This window comes from Excalfactoria chinensis, chromosome 3, assembly GCF_039878825.1.
Source record: "Excalfactoria chinensis isolate bCotChi1 chromosome 3, bCotChi1.hap2, whole genome shotgun sequence".
Lineage (NCBI taxonomy): Eukaryota > Metazoa > Chordata > Aves > Galliformes > Phasianidae > Excalfactoria > Excalfactoria chinensis.
In genome coordinates, this window is record NC_092827.1 from 97,329,745 (window position 1) to 97,351,706 (window position 21,962).

The 21,962-nt window shown below is 36.1% G+C and overlaps 1 protein-coding gene across 8 annotated transcripts in view; it reads right to left on the minus strand.

Annotated features, from left to right (window-relative positions):
• WDPCP (WD repeat containing planar cell polarity effector) overlaps nt 1-21,962 on the minus strand; it is a 139,170-nt gene that overhangs the window by 75,840 nt on the left and 41,368 nt on the right. For all 8 annotated transcript variants that reach the window (XR_011903103.1, XM_072332476.1, XM_072332479.1 and 5 more), the window contains 6 exons: nt 18,302-18,387; nt 16,525-16,569; nt 15,470-15,520; nt 13,069-13,139; nt 12,760-12,819; nt 2,487-2,601 (listed from right to left, as the gene is read on the minus strand). Coding sequence is in view for 7 of the 8 variants with exons in the window: in XM_072332476.1 (XP_072188577.1) it covers nt 2,487-2,601; nt 12,760-12,819; nt 13,069-13,139; nt 15,470-15,520; nt 16,525-16,569; nt 18,302-18,362 (403 nt within the window). In the remaining variant the exon portion in view is untranslated. The remainder of the gene's footprint in view (nt 1-2,486; nt 2,602-12,759; nt 12,820-13,068; nt 13,140-15,469; nt 15,521-16,524; nt 16,570-18,301; nt 18,388-21,962) is intronic.

Sequence of the window (21,962 nt, forward strand, 5' to 3'; positions counted from 1 at the left end):
GGGCAGAAGTCTACACACAGATAAGATGAGAAATACAGAAGGGTGATGCACATCTGTTATTGCTTTAATAACAATAAACATATATGTGATTCACGGCATAAATATTGGAAGGTTCTGTCGTGTTTGTTTGTGTTTTTCCTCATCTGAAAAGCAAGCTTAGAAATTCTGATGACAATTAGATCTATGTGAATGCAACTGCAGGCTTAGTTATGCTGTCATCCAGAGAGGTGCCCTCAGGAAGACCTATATTACGCTGCTGGGTCTGGTTACTCTACAGAGATGGGCAGTGCAGACAATATCCTACATGCTCCTGCCTCATGGCCTTAGTGCTACAAAACCAAGTGACAAATATTGATGTCTTTTAGGTAACCTACTTTTTAATAATTTCTGATTAACTTTTAAAAAAGATTATTATTTTACCTATATAAAAGTAAACTCTAAGAGTGCTTTCATGGAGGCATGAGGATGATAAATGCAGTTTCAATTCTGTATTCCCTGCATACAATCTGACTTCTATTATTCCACATATTAAGAGGGCACGCTACTCTGAGACACTACAGTGTCAAGGTGGTAGATTTTAATCCTTATCCATTTCAACATATTCATAGTTACTGAAAATCAAATTCCTTTTGAACAAATTTATCATTACAACCCCGATTCCAATCCAGATTTTGAATGACAGGAAATGATGCTGGATTCAAGTTAATTTATTATAGGACAACATTACGTCTTGGCTCACAGTGAGGTGAGTTCAATGTAAAACATTGTATTTTGAACACTATTTGTGTGGGCAAAAAGGTATCTACTTTTATTGTTCATAAAAAGATATATATTACAATGACAGGTATTTGGAGGGTTTTCTTTTACTGAAAAGATGCCCCGTTTCACCTTCAGATGTGGACATTAATACTTGAGTAAGAAAATAAAAGTATAAACCAATACATGACCTTATTTATAGCAGTTTGAGTATATACAGGCAAAAAAAACCAAAACGTATTCATTGCTTCATTATTGTGGTAGGTCTAAATTTTCTAAGTAGTAATGTTTTTTTAATTATATAATGCTCTATGGCAATGTAATGCAGTGTATGGACAGAATCATAAAATCATAGAATTGTTCAGGTTGGAAAAGATCTTAAAGATCATTGAGTCCAACCACAATCTAACCATACCACCCTAACTAACAGCCCTCTGCTAAATCATGTCCCTGAGCACCACATCCAAATGGTTTTTAAACACATCCAGGGATGGTGACTCAACCACTTCCCTGGGGAGCCCATTCCAGTGCTTAACAACCCTTTCTGTAAAGTTTTTGCTGATATCCAACCTAAACTTACCCCAATGCAACTTGAGGCCATTTGCCCTCATCCTGTCACCTGTCACCAGATAAGTTCATTATTTACTATTTGTGAAAGCATTTAAAAGAGCGGGTAAATTCTACATAAATTCCACAAGTAATTTTAACATGGATATCACCTTAGCTTTGACGCTTTCCCACTTTCCGTCACCTTTAAATATGAAATCTTCCTAATAGAAACAACAGGGAAAAAGATTTGACTACTGTGTAGTCTGCTAACATGCAGCAGAGTGGAAAAAAAGTCATGATGCTAAGTGTATTCTACAACTTCATACAATAAGTGAGGTTAGAATTAATTTTTTGGATCCTAAAGATTCAAATAACATAGTTACATTAATGATATTTTTCAGCACTAAATATAGTGAAGGGCCTATATATGAGAAGGACATTGCGGCTTTCTTAAATAGCCAGGTCAATAGACAGTAGATGCTTGAGTATGGTTGAAAAGAAATCATTAAAGATCAAAGCTAAATCTAGCATATATTGATATTAAAAGGATGTAACTTGGATCTACTTTTTAAGAATTCGGAAGATATCATGAAATTCCCTATATTTGATCATGTAGATTCCAAGATATTGGCTTCTGGTTGTCAGTGGAGCTAGGTAGGGACATACTAAAAAAGCTATAGTTGTACTAAAAAGCTTTTAAAAAGGCACCCTTTTTTCCCTTTGCACTAAACAAAATCTTTGTAATTTGCTAATCATGATGGTAAGATGCTGGAAATTCATAAACTAAACCAGAGCACTTCCATCTAACTAATCTTATCCATTATATTTTCTCATAAAATATTTTAATAATAACTATTCTGTGTAATTAACAAGTTGGGCACTGCTTTTTTTCTGTTCCATTTTCCCACTTATGAAATAAACACAAGTTCAAATGGCACGTTTATAGCGATGAAAATGGGTAATTTTAGAAACCCATTCAGTATTTGACAAGCCTGAAAACTTTGATGTTAACTATTATTCTTAAAGTGCTCTTAGTCCTGAGGGTTGTAACTATGGCATTACATGCAATTACTTGTTGTGTTTGCAAGTCCCCAGTGGCAATAATTAGTCTACCTGTTGACATACTGTTTCTCTACTCCATTGTTAATGTAGGCAATTGATTTGCACGTGGGTGTAATTACCATCGCTGATGGTGTCGGAGATGAGCTTCCCCACCAGGGTCCTGTCAATCACCACTTTCTCCAGCTGTGGCCCAGAAAGGCTTAGGGAGACCAATATACCTGAATGAAAGAGGAGCTAAATCCAAATAGTGAGAAAACAAGACATCACAGATCATTAATAACATGAAACGTTTCAAGGTAGATATTAGCAGCTGTTACGTAGCAATTTTATTCTCAAAATTATGAAACAGGCTTTTATCTTAGATGCGAAGATGTCTTATAATAACTTCGAAAGCTTTTTCAGTGAAAAAGAGAGGCGTAATACGACACTGGATCATGCGGCTACAAGAAATACAAATGAATAAGAGCTGACGATGATGCAAGCTGGATCCATGAGTGTTCAATACAACACACTGAATTTGCCTTCTAAAAAACAGAACTAAAATTCTTTCCTGAGTATGGGATATATCAATCCCTCTAAACTGTCAAGAAATTATTTATCTCACGTTTCTTGCTTTTACTTCTTCTACATCACATTTAAATACTTAATTATTAATTCATTATAACATTATGTATTAAGCGTTCAAATATAGTCTTATTTAATGCTTATGTATTATTGTTTACATGCTTCTGTATAAGAAGCAAGAATTTCCAATATATCTAGTAATATGGGGCATACTGTTGTTTTTAGATACCGAACTTGAGACATCATAAAAGTTATCCAAAGACCCTTAGAGTACAATATTTTCTAATGTGTTCATACCGCCCCCATCATCACACTGTAAAAAACCTGTAATTGTATAGCCTGCATTAAAAGAAAGCACACAGGTTTACACTTCATGTAGCTTTATATTATTTTCAGTGATTAAAAAGAGCACCTTACAGTAGCCCAGTTATTTCTGATCATTCGTATACTGTTTAATTTAAATAATGGTGCTCCACCATTCTCATAGCTCTGGGCCCCTAACGAATACATATAGTCCCCTTGACATATCATCAGACACACCTCTCTTAGGAAGAAGAAACTTAAACTATTGGAAAGAATATTCAGAGGCTTCTCTCAGTGCTAACTGAGTATTTCTGCCTAATTAGCGTCAATTAAATTATACAACCAATCTCAAAGAATATGTCACATACTTATCAGCTCTTCCTGATGCCAAATCTTGCATAAGAGAGATAACGCTCAGTAGGAAGTGTCACAAAAAACATTACTTTTTGCATAATCAACTCATTAAACTTGATAACTTCCTGAATGCAACTATTACAACAAAACAATTCACAACAAACACAAATCCTCCCAATTTTGAATGGTATTTACTTTGCCAACTTTATTTCAGTACATAAAATGCTTTCAAAGAAAAATACTTCTTTCTTAGTAGCACGGCAAAAGATATCAGGGTTTTTAAATCAATCTGACCATATAATTATTGAACTTTTTCCCAAAATTGGGCTCTGCAAAAACCTTGATGTAAAAACTATGAAAGATTTGATGAAAAATGACTAAAAATGACTCTGATCTTCACAAGCAGTGCTGAAAAAAGATGAGTATTTTAATTTATCACCTAGTTCCACCTCTGATCCCACATGCTGCCGAAAGAGATGACCTCAGTATAGGAGTTAAAGACATTTCAGAGCAGCTCTAGCTCCTGGCATATGGTTGCAACTCTGAAGGACTCATCCTGGCAGATGGGTTTATTTCCCTCTGATCACTAAATAGACCACATCAGCCTAAAAACTGAGCAATCTTTTCTGGCAAGGGATGCTCAGAGGAAAAACCACTGAAGAAATGTAGCAGAGACTCAACAAAGGCCAGAAGTAAGGAGTTCCAGCTCTTCCTTCTGCCTAAAAGGAGATTTTTAATAAAATCTCAGTACTTTTTAAAAACTTACAACCAGTGAAACGATTGCCCTTGCAGTAGAATTTGGCATACAAATGCCTGTCTGTTTTATGCTACAGGTCTGACACAAACGTAGTTGCGATTTAGTTTGTTAGTACAACACAACAGTACAAAAGCACCAGCCAAACGAGCACGTGCACAAGAAAACATAATACTGGAAGAGATCCTGAGTTGGCAGTGACACACATTAGGTGAGACACCACACCTCTTCTGTCTTTTTCATACATATTACAGACAACAATAATATAATTTTATCTGAATCTCCTTTAGCTTATGAATGCATTATTTTTTCTCTGTTTTACATGTTTCAGTTTCAGAGTCAAAGGGACAAGAATGTCATGTGACTGCACTAGAATAATGGAAGTGCTGGGGATCATAGAATCATAGAATTACTCAGGTTGGAAAAGACCTCAAAGATCATCAAGAACCACAGCCTAACCATAGTACTCTAACCCCAACAACCCTCTGCTAAATCAGCACAATCCAATGGAGTTGCCTCCTGTTCAGTGCTCTGTTCCCAACAATTTAGCTATGAAAATTGTCAGTGATACCTATTTTGTTATACTACTATAGTTCTGTGCTCTCTGTAGCAAAGAACAGGACAAGTATGCTTGTTGTGGTATTGTTTTGTGGTTGTTTTTTAAGAGATAGGCTACTGGTTAGGCTGCGGTTGGACTTGATGATCTTCAAGGTCTTTTCCAACCTGAGTAATTCTATGATTCTATGATTCTATAAGTATATCCAAATAAATAACTTGCTTGTCCTAACAAATATTTTTAACCAATATTTTTCTGGTCTATCATCCTGCCAACTTGCAGTAGTTTGAAAATAAATTCTAGCTACTTCCAAAATTAAAACAAAAATTACCTATGATACAAAATTAATTTCTTAAGAACAAATGATTTTTTTTTCCATCCCACCATATGTTTTGAAATATATATATATGTGTGTATATTATATATATGTGTGTGTATATATATATATATATATATATATATAAAGTGTTCCAACATTCTCTGTCATGACAGATGTCCTTTAAGGTTTTGTCCTAGCAAAAATATTAGACACAGTTACACTCATGCAGCTCTTATTAGAGTCTTTCAAAACTTCAATTTACCCTCACGTTGAAGTTAGATTAGATAAAATCACAATTTATTTCCAACTTGATAATGTAAGCTTAGCAAGGTCTGACTACGGTTAGCTATAATTGTCCATAGAACATAGTTGAGAAAGTGAGGGTTGAAACACAGAAGCTGACAAGCCGCTGTGCAAGAAAATACTTATCAAGCAATATTACATAAATATGCCAGGATAAGCAGTTCTAAATTTCTCAATGAATATCAGCCAGCCAGAGAAAAAAAAACAAACACTGCAAATCCTTCAGTGTTATGCACCAATAAGAGAGCTAGTGCAATCACGTACTCCTCATCTTGTATTTTCCCCTGCACCTCTGCTTAGGAGCTATGCTCAACTTGTTACTGTCCTGGTAAGAGAATGTGAGTTGTTCCCATGCTTAGTCTCCTTGCAAAGGCTGAGTAAAGCATCCTGGAGTCAAACCAGGAGGATGGCCTCAGTAAATCAGAAGTCTGTAGACTCCTGGTTTACCGGACAGAGTAGGGATAACACATCATCCCTCTCTGTAAAGCCCAGAAGAAAAATGCATTGTGGTCTGTAGCTAGCTGGTATATTAATGAGTGAGTGCATTACGGAATGAGGCCATATGTTTGTCATTCTGCTGACATTTAATATGTCTATGCAATATGCTGTGTAGAGACATGCTTGCAACCCTTGGCTTGAGAGCAATAAGTAAATACAAGGTTAGGCTTCTTTAACTCTTACAGGTTTCCAGGTATAAATACACTTTCTGCTGATACGTTCACTTTCTTCTAATGACATAAGTCAAACCTGTTACAGAGCTAGAATGGACACCTATGGAAACTCTTCCACAGTGAATGATGAGACTCTCATGTAAACAAAATTATAGTACGTTCGTTCTTTGTTTTACATTTATGAAACTGGTCATTAAACCAATGCTAAGTATTTTCAATATTGCATAGATACAGAAACAGAAAAGAGGTTAAAAAGAAATAGTTTGATGGCTTCTATTTTTATTTCCTTTACTCTCCCTTTTTTCTTTGCCAGTAGAACATTCCTTCCCATTATTGTCTGCAGAACTTGGAGATGCGGCAAAGCTTAATATTCAATTTAACTAATTTTTGCTATAATCACTTACTTATCATGTCTGGTAATACACTTGCGCTCTACAGGTTTAAGTCCTTGCCTCTGGAAACTTTAGTGTCCAAATCAAAGACCTTACATAATACATAGCCTGGTAATGGTAGTACTTCTTAGAACCATAGAATCCCTGGAGTTTGGAAGGGACCTCTGGAAGCCATCTAATCCAACACCCTTGCAATGAACAGGACATTCTCCTTTTAAAAATCTTTGTGATTAGAGGAGAGAGAGAGATTCTTTAGAAGAATCCTTCTGAGAAAGGTATTTCAGATGGAAAGAATCAATTGAGAGGAAAAAAAAAGTGATTAACTGGAATTCAAGACAGTCTGTTCCAAGAGTAGATGGTGACATGAGAGAAGTCACTAAGTTCAGTACTTAATAGAGATGTGAAGCAAATGGTTAGCTGCAACTCTCACTTCAACATTTCTCAGATGAAGCCATAATGAGTGCAACTGTCTTTTATGGTACGTGAATGCAATGTTAGCAAGGAATACTAAAACTTTTCTTACAAGATAAATAATATTGGGAAATGGAATTAAAAGGAAAAACAAACATTTAGTACAAAAGCCAAAAAACTAAGAAGTTACAGTGCACAGAATATATACATATATATTTCATAAATAGTTCTTGATATTTACCACGAAATACAAGCAAATACTTAAATAAAGTAGTAACACATTATCTTTTATCAATGATATTCTATAAAACAAAACATTTATCTGCTCAACACTATTTCAATTCCTTACACACTGTGTGCAAAGTCTGCTACATGAGGATAAGATTTAGGTGTTGTACATATACTTGCACAGTTAAGCTCATATTTTGGTGGATGGGAGCAGTCCAGCGATAAGCATGAATGAATGTAGAGGAAATGGGAAAGATTGCAGACTTGGCTCACACACAGATACACAGCATTCCAACTCTAAGAAGTACTGCTCGGGGGAATTGCTCATCATTACTAAGGAATAAAAGCAAATGTCAGAGGCATTATTTATACACAGCACAAAGTTACTCCGTTTGTGAGATATCAAATTAGGGGGAAAAAAAAACGTATTAATGAAACAAATCACAAATCTTTCAGACTGAAGTACTGTGATGTGAAAAATGGGAATCAGAAGAGACACTGATACAGCTTTAATAGTCTCAAGGTGTTCTTAAACATAAGAACATGACATCGTGCCTATTGGAAGAATAGTTTTATGCTTGACAAAGTACGTGCAAGATGTTTGGGCATCTGGTGAATTGACACACTTGAAAGAAAGAGCCACTGAGAGCCTATGTTACCAGGGAGCTGAACGAGAAGATTTGGTACAGGGAATTATGTACCTTTGTGTGCCAAGATGGCTCTAAGATGGGCAAGCAAGACATTTGTAGAAGAAGAGGATACTCAAGAGAATGACAAAGCTCTTCACCAACAGCAAAGTCCTCCACTTGTGTATTACTTTCTACTATGCAAAGGACTTAAGTACATACTCAAAACCAATGGACTTCAGTAGATCTTAAGCATGTACTTAAATGAATTCCTTTATTCTTGGAAGCCATAGCCCTTGACTCCTCATTCATGCAGCTTAGCTGCTTATCAGCCCCTCTACCTAGAAAGATACCTGCCAAGCAAAGCCAGGATTTGCCTCTGATTAAAATTGGAAGAAAAGAAAAATATGCCTGTAAAAAAATACTGCTTCGAACTGTTTTCCCTTACAGAATCCAACTGACAAAGGAATATGCAAAAGGAGAAGAGAATTGCAAAGCACTTCTTGTTCAAGCAGGTTCCCAGGGTTTTTCCCCACCTCTTCATTCCAGCTTGCTTTCTTAGCCACCCTACTGTAATTACTCTGTTGCATGCTTTATTACAAATGAAGTTACTGTTGTTACATGTTACTGTTTCACAATAATCAATGCATTTGTACTCCTAGCTCCAAATCTCTCAAACCACACAACACAGTGATGGTTGTGATCAAAAGCAACCAAAAGAATGCAATAGGAGGGCAGTGTTCCTCTTAGTAACTGGTGATGGATACTTGCTTCACATGTATTCTAGACCTAATGTCTCGATTTTGATATCAATTGCACTACTGTATGCCACCACATATCTTGCTAAATCAGTTTGCTTATGGGCACAGTAGCTGATAGAACAAGCCATGTCAGCATATACTGCTGTATCTCAATTCAGTTTTATGTATGTCAGTGATGGTAACCTAAAAACCATTCACGTACTTATGTAAATTGCAAAACAAATCAGGTTAGATCATAGTTATTAAGCACAGGATGTATAAATCTTCTTCATAAGCAGGTAACTGATATGATTCACATCCAGTGCCTGGCACTTACTTACAAAATAAAATAATTCTGTGTTGGCATAGTTGGCATTTACTTCATTCTACACAGAAACAGAAACATAAAAAAGTTGGAAATCAAATATTTCAGCTACATCGTACTAATTTCTACAACCCTATGTTGTAAAACCAAACTTGAACCAACAGCATTATTTCACAGGAATGATTTCCTGATTTTGTGGTAAAACTTAGAAACATTACAAGGAAATAGACAACATCAGGGAAGGGAAGAAATCAGAACTTCTTCAAACTATACTCGAAAGTATTGACAAAGTTAATTCCTTAGATTATTACTTCTAGACAGGGAAAAAGCAATTTAATTATAAACAATACAGTGCCCTTTTACTGTAAAGGCCTCTTGTCTTTTTTCTGTCACACTTCTTTTATGGTCTGTTTACTTTCTTTTGACACGAGCTAACAGAAGATTACAGGATTATTTCAGCAGCTCATCACAGGTCATCGAAGTTGGGGTTCAGAAGTACTGTAAAGAAATGGTGTGCATTCAGATCCTACTAGGACTAGTAGGAATGGAATTAAAGAAAAGAGCTTGGTCCTTTAAGGCTCAACTAAGCTCTTTTAAATAGGAGTGTAAATTCCTTTAAAAAAAATCTCTCTACAGTCTCTCTCTCTTTACATGATCTGGCACATCTTCTATTTCAGAAGCTCTAAGCACTACCTGAATATAGACTGCAGACTGCAAAAAATAAAGGTCAATAGATTTTCATTAGCAATGCACTGATTGTAAAAAAATAAAAAATAATAAAGTTAAAAAAGTAGGAGAAATGTTGATGCATAAAATGAAACATTAAAAAAGGTATAAAGCTAGGACAGCATACAGCAGTTCTAGGCAAACTCATCTACGAGAGCCAATTTTGAGAAACCGATGCATACAATGGATAATCTGCATGCAAGCTAACGAGATTTTTCAGTGAAGGCTAATTGGTCATTACATGCAAACTTATTTTTAGAAGATGCACATTTAAATTTACAGACTGTAATTTTTGCCTGCAGGCTATTTAGAAGCCAGAAGATTTGGAGGAGGCAATGAGGGATTAGTAATAGTGATTTTTAGGTTCCAGAAAGAGCACTAGCAGCAGTCCTATGCTTGTTTTTTTTGTTTTTGTTCTTGATTTGTTTTGTTTTGCACAGAGAGAATTTGTGCTATTTTATTATTTCTTTTTACAGCATTGCTTCTTTCAGTTATGTTTTTTTTCCTTCTATTCATTTTGTCTTGCTAAAGATATAACAACCATTGAGTTTTCACATAGTGTATGTCTATTACAAATGAAAGGGAACCCTTCCTAGTTCAGCTAAAGATACAACAGATTCAGATACACAGAACAATTATTAAAAAGAGACATGGTTGTTAATTACTTTAATTCCCATTATTGAAATTTTTTGGCATTAAACAACTGTTATAGATGGAAAGCTTAAAAATAAATAAATAAATAAAAATGCTAGAATTCAAATCATAGAATCATAGAATCAGTAATGTTGGAAAAGACCTCCAAGTTCATCCTGTCCAACCATACTCCAATGATACCCACTAAACTGTGTTCCTTAGTACCATATCTACACATTTCTTCACTTCCACATGTGCTGACTCAACTGGGTAGCCAGTTCCAGGGTCTCACCACTCCTTCGTATCAAATTTAGCCTAAAACACTGAAAATTATGACAGACTAATTTATTGCATGCTTTTCATGTTGTTGCCTTCTACTACACTTGAAAGTTAATGCAAACATGGTCTCTCCTTTTTCCATGAACAGCTGCTCCAGTATCTATCCAAAGCAGCACACAACAACAGTTGTGCTGTTGTATGGATCACACCATTTCTAGTCAATCAGTCTCCTGTTTCAAACTAAAAAAAATAAGTGGATAACCTTCTTTTTGGAAATTCAAAACGTGTCATTTTTTCCAACCCCAACAGTTATGTTCAAAGGCAGACAAGCAGTGCAAATCAAATAGTTTAACGTAAGGATTGAGTCAAGACAGGTTTTCTAATCAAGATCCTTCCAAACTATTGATTTTTCATATTTTATTTTCATTCTTTGGGCAGCCTATATTATTGAAGAAGACAAAGCAGAATATCACCATCATTTTGGCAGAAAATTATGAACGTTGTTGGCGAGTTCAGTTATCAGTCATTACAATATTATAAATATCTTGTTTTGTGATTGAGAAACCAAAAGCAAAATTTAAGAAGAGATGAATAGAATTTTTATCTGTAACTTTTACTCTGGCTACCTACTATATATACCATCTAAAAACACTTTTAAAATTACTCAATTTATTATGTTATATTCCTTTACGTGCTTCAATCCAATTGCGTGCCATCTGTTTTATTTCTCATTATGAACAATGAATAAGTTACCTTAACTTGTATCGGCTGCTTTTTGTTTATTACTGAAATTACTTAGAGGATGTTAAATTAAAAAGAAAAAAAAAAAGTGTTTTATACACAACTGATTGTCAAATAAAGGTGTTATAAAGAACAACCAAATTTTGGCAACAAATGCACTGTTCCAAAGTACACATCAGTAAGGGATACAGGTCTATGCATATACAGATGGGAGGGGAAGGAAAGTGAAAGCAAACGGGACTGGGAGAGCAAATGAAGAGACAACAAACTGAGAAGCAAATGAACACACTTACTTACAACTAATTGACTCAGTATTTCTTAACCACATTCCTTTTCTAATCAGAACAATAACAATAGAAAAGAAAACCATCTAAGTTAGCATGCAATTAATATTTAAATCCATTCTAGAAGATTAACGCTCACTGATGAATAATATGCAATCTGTACACGAATTATATACGTTTGTTAATGATAAGATCTGATAGGCAAAAATAATCTGATAGGCTTAGACAACAATATCTGTATTATTGATACAAAAAGACTTCATAGCATTTGGTGTGCCAGGTGTTTAAAAAAAAACTTGCTGTTCCTAAAGTCATTCCAGGAATTTCAGCAATATTTCAAATATTTAATGGTCATCCAGTTGACATGATACTCATTTGAAACTACTCGGATTAGAAACAAAATTATGAAACTGAAAAAGGATAAAAGTTAAAACTCAGTTTAATTTTAGAATCAGTAATACAAGTATCTACTGTGCAAAGCTAACTTTAAACATGCACGTTCCTCATAAATGATGAAGGCTGTGGGAACTTTTACATATTACAGATGTCTTTCAGAACAAACTCTTGATTAAGAAGCTAAAGCATATGCTTAATGTGCCAGCCTCCCACCTATCCTACTACTTTGTGTTAAGGAGTAAGTGAAAAGTTATTTCCTATATACAAAAATGGAACTTATGTAGACAGAGAACATATACACACGTACTGCATACCACAATATCTTCTGATCCATTACTTGATTTCCAATTTAGCTAGCTTAGGCTTACAATCTCCCTCCCGCACTATATAAGCATAAGGTAAAAAAAACTTTGCAACAGAGATGTAAGTAATTAAGATTAAAAATGCGCTATAACAGATTCCAGACTTGTCTATATATTGTAGTCACTCTCTTAGCCTGTTTTTCCAAGGTTTAGGATGCTTTCAGTTTCCCCCCATAATAAATTTTTACAGAAATAGGCACCTTTCCTATAATTTTTCCTGCGGATAAAACCCAGATTTTTGTTTTGTGGTATCTATTTCATCTTAGGAACTTAAATAAACACAATCTAGGTAATAAGAGCCTCATACATTATAAACCCCAATGACTTTCAGTTTTATTTAACATGTTAACGCTATCGCATCCATCACTGAATGGTTGTTCAGCTTCACTGAATGAACATAGCAAGAGCTAGTCAAAACATTTTACCTGACAGATACGTTTGTTCTTCCATTTGCTCAGCACACATTGACTGTTTTGCATTAAGTCCTAAAGGACAACAGAAAACAGAGAATGGAGTTGGCAGCGTGCATTGTCAATATCAGTTAACCTACTTTGGATTTTCAAGTTTATAGATGAAACATGCCACACAAAGATCCAGCTGTTGTGGAACTGCCTGCCAGACAAAAGCACATTTATCAACACAGGGACAGTTGGATCTCGATGAAAATTAAAGCTGTTGAAAGGGGTTTGAAAACTGGATCATTTGTTACTATTCTTGAAAGTTTTGAAACATACCTCAACCTCCTTGAGAGTATCTCGCAGTTTTTCTGGTCGTTTGTTTTTCAGTATCCAAGGGTAATCTCGAGCTGGCAAATAAAGAAGGGAAAAAATAGTTTAAAACATATATATTTAAATGTAGGTGAGTATATATGCACATGTGTGTGCATGTGTATGCGTGTATTCAAACAGCCACTGAATATAATAAACGTTCTACAACTTAAACTTCTTTTGCTGCGGAGATATAAAACAAAGATTTCTATGAGTTACCTTAAACATAAAACTTACCTATAGTTGGAAGGATATGGCTAAGGTTTCTATTGTTAAGTGATTTTCTTTTGAAAAGCTCTACTGTAGGAAACATTTAGCGTGAAATATCCACACTGGCCATGAATTCACCATAGTAATTGTGCACAAAGCTCTCAGGATGGAATATCTTACTCAACTGCTAAGCATTTGCAATGAGAAAGCATCTCACATTCAGTACGTTAACTCAGACTCAAGTTACCAAATCTTCAATAGATGTATTCTTTAGAACTAACATTTCATTGCCCGATTTCAACAAGCAGGCACTGACGTGTCTGCAAGACATTTATGCTTGAATATATGCATATATAGAGGCATTAACAACAGGTAATGGTGAACACAACAGGTTATATTATGGAGTACAATTATTTATAGGATTTGTTCTTGGAAAATTTGTTCCTAAGAATCTGCCTAGTCAAGCAAATCAGAAACCACATGACTTCCACAGTCCTTTAACAAGACTATTAATACTTAGAGAAGTATTTTGAAAATCATAAGGTCGTACATTAACTCTGAAAACAGGAGGCAAAGCTTCCTCTGAAGTTGCTTAGCGATAGGCTTGTTTCATGGCTGAGAATCGGGCTTGTGAAATTTCATTATTTAAAAGCGAGCAGTTTTCTGTTCTTAAGTACACAATGAAAAAAACACGAGAAATTAGAACACGTCTATTTAAAAAATTCTAGTGTATTTAAGGGAAACCTGATTAAAAGTTTTGAGCTCCAAGCTGTCGGTTTGTACACCAACTGAGTGACTTAACACTTGCATTTAAACTCCCCCACATAATGGAGTTTACAATAGGAGTGCTCTAGAGTGGGGAAAAAAAAAAGAGAAAGGATTTCATTTACCAACAAAAGAACACACAAACATACAACTTCTCTTTGTATTTTATTGGACGAAAGCCAGCGTTGGTGGAACTGTTGTGATAATATTAATTAGACATGTAAGATCACATTTCCAATAAATGCCTTCATAAATACTGGAATATGTATCCACATATGCAAAATGGGAAATTGCCTGTACAGACATTAAACTATATATATATATATATATATATATATACGTATATATATATATATATATATACAGATCAGCAGCCATGAATAAAGTTACCCAGCACTCCTCCTGAAGAAATGTCTGTTCTGTTTACAGCCACAAGATGTAATAGACTGTTCTTTCGCATGCTTGAGGTTTCTGTATAACTGGATTTATCTGAGCCTGCTTCTCTTCATACAGCCAGCGCCTATTCGATAATGCTACATGAAGCACAAGGGATGTAAATCCTTTCTGCTCCTCCCTACTTAAAGCCCTTTCTCACTTCCCCACCTTTACAGAGCTGTATTAATTCTAACCGACACACAACCCTCCATAGCGGGTATAGATTTACCACACAGCTGTGTGCACCTTCATACCCATCCCCAGCAGGGTTTCACCCTGCTCTAAACCTAATTTATGATGCTGCAAATAACTTCTCTTCCCAGAACACAATTTACCTTCAAGCATGTGCACAACTCTATGTAGAATAAGATAAGATGAAATGTTAAGGGAATTCTTCCAGCATATGTACTACTTTGTGTAACTTCAAGAAGCCAATCAGATTTCCCAGAGCTGTCCTGTAGTAATGTTTGACCATTAACGTATACTCTGAGAAATAACAGCTGTGCAAGAGTTGCAAATTTCAAGCTAGAGAAAGGTTATATGTATAAAACTCTTTACCTGTCATAGTACTACCACGTGATTGTATGAACTAAACTGTTTTTAAACAGATAATGCAGGAACCAAGTACATCTTTCAAAGCTAAAAAACATTCTATGAGAACAGCTGATCATTAACCTGTAGATTGATTTTGGATGAAAATATCTTAGCTATAATTTTCAGTTTTGAGGCAGTTGGTGTTTTGATGCAAGAGCTAAGAAGGAAATACTTTAGGCTGCAAATATACCACGATGGAGTAGTTACAACTTTTGTTTTGTTAGTAGTACTGTGACAGAGTGGCACAGACAGGAAGTTACACTGGAAAGAGCCTGAGGTTATTTTAAAGCTTTTCCATTTGTATCACCAATTCAAAGCAATAATTCTGTCTTACTATAACAAGAAACTGAGAAAACACCCTTACATTCTGCTAGCTTTTGCTTGTCTTCTAAGTAACTGTGCTTCATCTGTGATCCTGGAGAAAAGAACAGATGAAAAGGTGAATGATAATCCTTACAACAGCTGTCAGCAAATATTAATATTAGAGAGAAGAGTCACATATTGTGATAAAACACAGAAATTTACCAAAAAAAATTAAGACGGTCCTGATGTTTTTACCTCTTAAGTCAGATATCTTAAATTTGCAGTGAAAGAAAGGCTTATGCAGCCCAACAGGTGGGCCAGTATTACTGAGCCTCCAGTCTCATCAGATAGTGAAGTGAGCTGCAACTGAACACAGAGGAGCAGCTGAGTCAGTCTATCAGCAGAGGCACAGGGACAGCGGGTGACCCACCACACCGAGCCCATGGGATGCCCACACAAGCCTCCACTCCAACCTGGCTGCAAATGGGAAGCAACTCCAGCTGAAGAGACCTTTTGGCCCATCATGAAACTTCCAGGATTAACAGGATTAATCAGATAAAGAAAATTGATCATTCACTCTGAAATGGCTATTTCAGATAGCAGTGCGGGCTGCAGGAGGCCGGACCAGCACTCGTGCATCCACGATGCCCTCTGCTGGGACGCAGCAAATCCCGAACTCCTGCAACAGCCAGCACCTGCATGCCCAGTGAAGCACAGTCCCTGAGCACTGGTTTAGCATTTTGCAATAGGTGAAAAGAATATGGAAGCAGAATATAAAAACAAAATACAAAATCCCAATAAGTTTTTGATGGCACAACGTCTGTTTTATATATATATAAATTATATATAAAAATTATACATAATAAATTACACACAGTATGTTGTTATGTAAATGTTTTCCCAAATCCTTCTTTTTTCCTTTTAGGTAAAGAGTTTTTAAATACTCTGAAGTCACTTGGGTAAATGAGTCTCTATTCATGCCTACTTACTCTGTGGAATTACAGAGGCATATACTAAAAAGTTCAAAACTGAAATTTTCAGAGCAAACTGCCTCTGTCAAAGAACCCTGAACATCTGAAAGTCCTGTTTAGTTTCAGTAATGGCTGCTTATTTTACCTGGCTCTCTCTTGTCGTAGTACTGATGTACCCCAATGTCTTCATCTATATAATCAAATAGAAATATAGTTAGTTATTGATGTAACACTGGAAACAAAACATAACTTCGCAAGCAAAGTTCAGCATCACAATTTGAGCAAGCTGGAGCAAAGTACTTCGAGTTACAATGTGAGCCAGAGTGGAAAAACTACAGAATATACCCTGATACTAGTTAGAGCCTCAAGAACCAGCAAGGTAGGGCTGAAGGAGTACATGACAGGTCCTTACATTTATTTGCAGCTGTCATTTCACATATGCTTTGATTCTCTTCCAGCTGCCAACACTTAAAAGTGCTTTTTTTACCACCTTCCTAATGACCATCTTTTGTGTTCTTTCACACAGTGCAGACTGTATCTCAGAAGAGTTTTCTGAGCCAAATTGAAGACAACAGTTCTTTTTTTAACATCTGTGAATTTCAGGAAGCTGCCTATCCAAAGGATCCAATATTGATCTACAGGTATTACTGCCTATTATCGTACCAGATGCAATAGCACGTATCTATCCCTAGGGCTTAGGGCAAGCCCTGGCTATATACCAACAGCCTTACAGCATGAAACACAAGTGTGCACCTACCCAGAGCATCTCCCTCTGTCCTCCAGGTTCCATGGCAAAGAAATTTGGATGCTTGGGCTACCACGAGCCTGTAAGCCAGCTTATGATGTGGCTGACTGCCAGATACTTAGGTATACAATGGCAAGCTCCACCAATAGATCTAAGTCTGGCCTAAATTTGCAGTGTTTTAAAACAATTTATTTGACACTGCATGAGTCTCATTCTAAACTCAAAGACGTTATGGGGAGAAATTCATTTGCAGAAACGTAGGAAGACAATGCCACAGCAGGTAGCTTTTGAAATAAGAGAGCAGCACTCTCTTCCACCTCAGGATTTTATAATGAATAAGTGCATAGAAAGGAAGTCTGAAGGTCAAAGGTGGAAAATAGGTACCGTATGCCATAGTACACCTTGAATTACAACAGATCACAACTACATGCTTACTTAAACCATCTGAATCTTCCACGAAATCCAACTTAAAAATAAATACATATATATATAGATAGATTTGTTACAGAACCAGAGCAGTTCTCACACACAGACAGGTCACTATGGCTTGTTGAATCAATATTTGAATAAGAATAATAATAATTAATAATAGGTTTATAATGAAAATATACTACAATGGGCACGGCATGCCATAAACAATATGATCCATTTACAAGCCAGGAGAGTGGTTTTTTGTTTGTTTTTTTACTTTATCAATAGTAAGACAACGTGAAGCACTGGTAAATAATCATGTGTCTCTTGGAACAATCAGTTAAAAATATTAGTGTTCCCTTGTAAGTACAAAACTTCACATAACCATGCAAAATGCCCAGAACATGCAGCAGTTTCTTATTTTCATGCTAAGTACAAATCGCAATGCCACTGCAAATCAAGCTGACTATTGATCTTCATTCACCCAAATTAGTTATTACACTGAGGCTTATAGTCGAGCAGGGTATAGCTTCCTAAAAGGGAAAAGGCAACCAATTAAATATAATCTCAACATTTCTGAGTTGAAAGGATACTCCAATTCTATGATGAGATAAGCAAAGAAACTAAGTTCAAACTTAATCTTGCTTTCTAATTTTCTTTCTCCTAAGTCTAAATCCTACTTCATTTGTGTATTCAGAATTTCATATCAATTTAATATTCATCAACAGGCTTTGCTGTTTGGTTTTATTAACAGGTAACAGCTCACCGCTAATATGTAAGGTAGTCTTCAAAGACCACAGGTGAAGCTCAGTCAGGCAGAAAGTCATCTGATGGCAGATGGGAGCCCTAGCACTACAAAAAGAAGGAAAGAAAATGCATGAACAAATTAATTAATCTAAAATGAACAAATTAATTACTGTCTATCACCAATGAAACTAAGTATGTTCAAAATGAATTGCTGGAAGAACCAACCACTGGTGCTGTTTTGTTGTATTTAAGTTGTAGTTTTCAACAACAATAAAATGAACGATGCATGAGAAAGAATAAAATAAGAACATACATATATATAACCACTATACGCAGGGACAAATCAACATCTGCTTGAAGTTAGATTTGCTCTTTCCATAGAGAGTAACCTTGTGCTTGATACTTCTCATATATACACCTTATAATCTACATCTACTCTACAGTTATTACCTTGGAACATGAAAAAGTCAAGCCACTACTTAAAGATCTTCCTTAGATGTGAAAATTTGACCTCCAGGCCTCATTTTTTTTTCAGAGATTGTACATAGGGGAATATCAATACAATCATGAAACAGTATTGAACACTTACTATTTGCAGGTATCAGTTATAATGCAAGATAGAAAAACAGATGTCTTTGTAAATAAAAACACAGCACATTAAATCAATTAAGACTGACAAAACAGCAGACAAAGCAAAACACAAAACCTGAAATATTATGCACATAGACTGCAGTTATAAACTGTGCTCTGCTTTGTTGAGCAATCCATCTGAATATTCACCGTAGAGGATATTTTGTATTATAATAGAACATTTCCAGTCTTCTGAGGTGCTGCAACTAATAGACTTGCCTGCATAGTAACTTCCATCAGGTTTTGAGTTATAAGTGGGCAATGAGACCAATTACTTTGGTTTGTTTTGCTAAGCCCAAGAATCCAGCTGACTTGGAGGGGGAGCTTACCAAGCCACAATACTGTTCAAAGCCACTGCTAGTCACTGCACGCGACTTATTTATTTGTTTACTTATCTGGAAGCAGACTCTTCATTTCCTTTCTATTACTGCAACTTAAACAATATTCGGATTTTCAGTTGTTGAGGAGATGAGCCAATTAGAATACGACTGCAGTATCCCTGTGATGAAATCTGTAACTTCATCATATAAAGACTACCAGACAACTCTGTCAACAGTGCTATGATGAGAAATATGTGCAAGGATCTCAGGTAGCATCAAACTATCACAGTCCCAGCAAATCTATGAGACCTCGAGGTATTATCACTGAAGCTAATATGTATGTTTTGATGCACTGCCTAATCCACTGAAATAGCAGCAAGTGGAAATAGTATTTTCTTTACACTGATCCCCAAATGTACAAAAAGTCTTGCTGACTTACTAAATCCCATAGTCCTATAAGAAAGAAAGAAAAAAAAAATAGCTCACAATGCACATCTAGTAAATGGAATATACTTTCACCTTGGGTGAGAATGAGGTTTGGAACAAAATGCAAAGAGATTAGCAGCATGGCAGTCTGCTGAACATGGCAACCACTTGTGGTATAAATATGGATGAGGACAGCCCCTCGTTTTTCATGTGGACTACTGTAAAAGAAGATTGTATATTATAATTTTCTTATTTGATTTTGCTTTCTTTCCTTTCTTAGAAAGTGAAACAAAACTTGCATTCCCTGAAGGCCCGGAGATTCTTGATTAGATCTCTCACTAATAAAAAGTCACTGAATTGAGTGAACTGCTCCAAATCCCATCACGGTTTGACTAAGAAAAAGAAAAAAACAACAAAACAAACTTTGATTGGCAGATGATCTGTTCACCTGGAAAGATGGTATAACTTCAGAGAAGACAAGATAAGACCAGGAGACTTCAGCACAACAAATAATCTAACATAACTTCCCACAATGACTCCAAAACTTAAATAAGCTGACATCATGGGATGTTTCTTTTGTTACTCCCCCAGAAGACTTTCTAGCATCTATTCCTTCACTGAACATCAATGTCACAAGGGAAATCCTCCAAAGAAAAAAACAGAGGAAAGCTTTCAAATGGACACTAAATATTCAATCTTCAAACACATGTTTAAGAAAGAAAAAAGTAATTTTTTTTTAAAAGTCATTAAAAAGTAAAAAGAGCACAGACTTCTTAACATCTGCATTTCAGTTCTGTACTGAACATCCCAGATAAAGCAAAATTCTCTGCATCTCTAAAGAAGTAAAAGTGCCTGGACTTAGCTTTTCACTTCTCCCTTTCTTTGGACTCCAAGCGCTCCCAGATCAGCTAATTATTTGAATGCTGGTTGCTGTTGTGTGAGTGAAAATAGCCTCTGCCCACAGAATACTGGTCCAGTCTATCACTATCCTAATCTGAAATACCTTCAGTTTGTAGTCTACAGAGAAACTGCTTCAGTAACAAATACATTTTAAAGTCGGTATTTTATTCAGATGAATTAGTTTTCTTGTAGACCGTTTTGAAAGAATACGCACTGACTTTCAGAGTTATGCAATCACAGATCGCTGTTTACCACATCAATGTTTTCCAGCACAATGGAGATGACAATGAGTTGTTTGCTGCTGGAAAAAAAGTTAAGCATGAAAACATAAAGAAGCTTTAAGAAATCCACATCCTTCCTCTAAAACTGAGTAGAAATTGGGAAAAATACGTTAAAATAACACTATTGTTTGGGTAAAGCTGGAATTCAATTTAATAGCTGGTTCTTTCTCTGGCTCATGCAACACTGACTCCTTTCACATGGAGTTTGCCTTTCCACAAACAGGCAGAAATAGTCCAGTGGCTGCAAAAAGCTTATTGAGAAATGGAGATGTTCTGAGATGGTTTGCCTGCTTCGGTATCTGTGTTCAGATTGTTTTGTTTAAAAGAATGTCCATGGGACCAGACAGGATCCATCCAAGGGTGCAGAGGGAACTGGCAGAGGTGACAGCCAAGCTGCTTTGCATCACCTATCAGCGTTCCTGGTCAAACAGAGAGACCTCTGAGGACTGGAGGCTTGGTGGTGTTACTCCCATAAGGGCCACAAGGAGGATCCATGGAACTATACAGGCTTGTCAGCCTGACCTCAGTGCCAGATAAGATGGAGCAGATCATCTTGAAGGAGATTACATATCATGTAAGGGACAACTGGGGGATCAGGCTCAGACAGCGTTGGCTCATGAAAGGCAGGTCCTCCTTGACCAACCTTCTATGATTGAGTAAACCACCTGATGGATGAGGGAAAGGCTGTTGATGTAGTCTACCAAGGCTTCAACAAAGCCTACAATACTGTCTTCCACAGTAATCTCCCGGAGAAGCTGGCAGCCTGTGGCTTGAACAGGTACTCACTTTGCTGGGTAATACTGGTAACAGATAAGTGGACGGGTGGACTGGATCATCTCAGAGATCTTTTCCAATCTTGGTAATTCTATTCTGTGATAGTAGGCTATGCGATAGCCTTTGGTAACCATATGCTGCTCCTTCCAGGGAAGCTGCCAGAAATCCAGCACTCCCAGTGAAAGAGAAAAACATGGGGTTCCCCTCAAATATCTCCCTGTGGTTTAGGACACTCATTCCTAGGAGCAGAAATAGGTAAAACAGAAAACTAATCTGAAATAAAATAAAATAAAAATAAAACCCTTTAAAAAGTGAACTCTAGGAAAAAACAAAATCAAAAAAACTATGT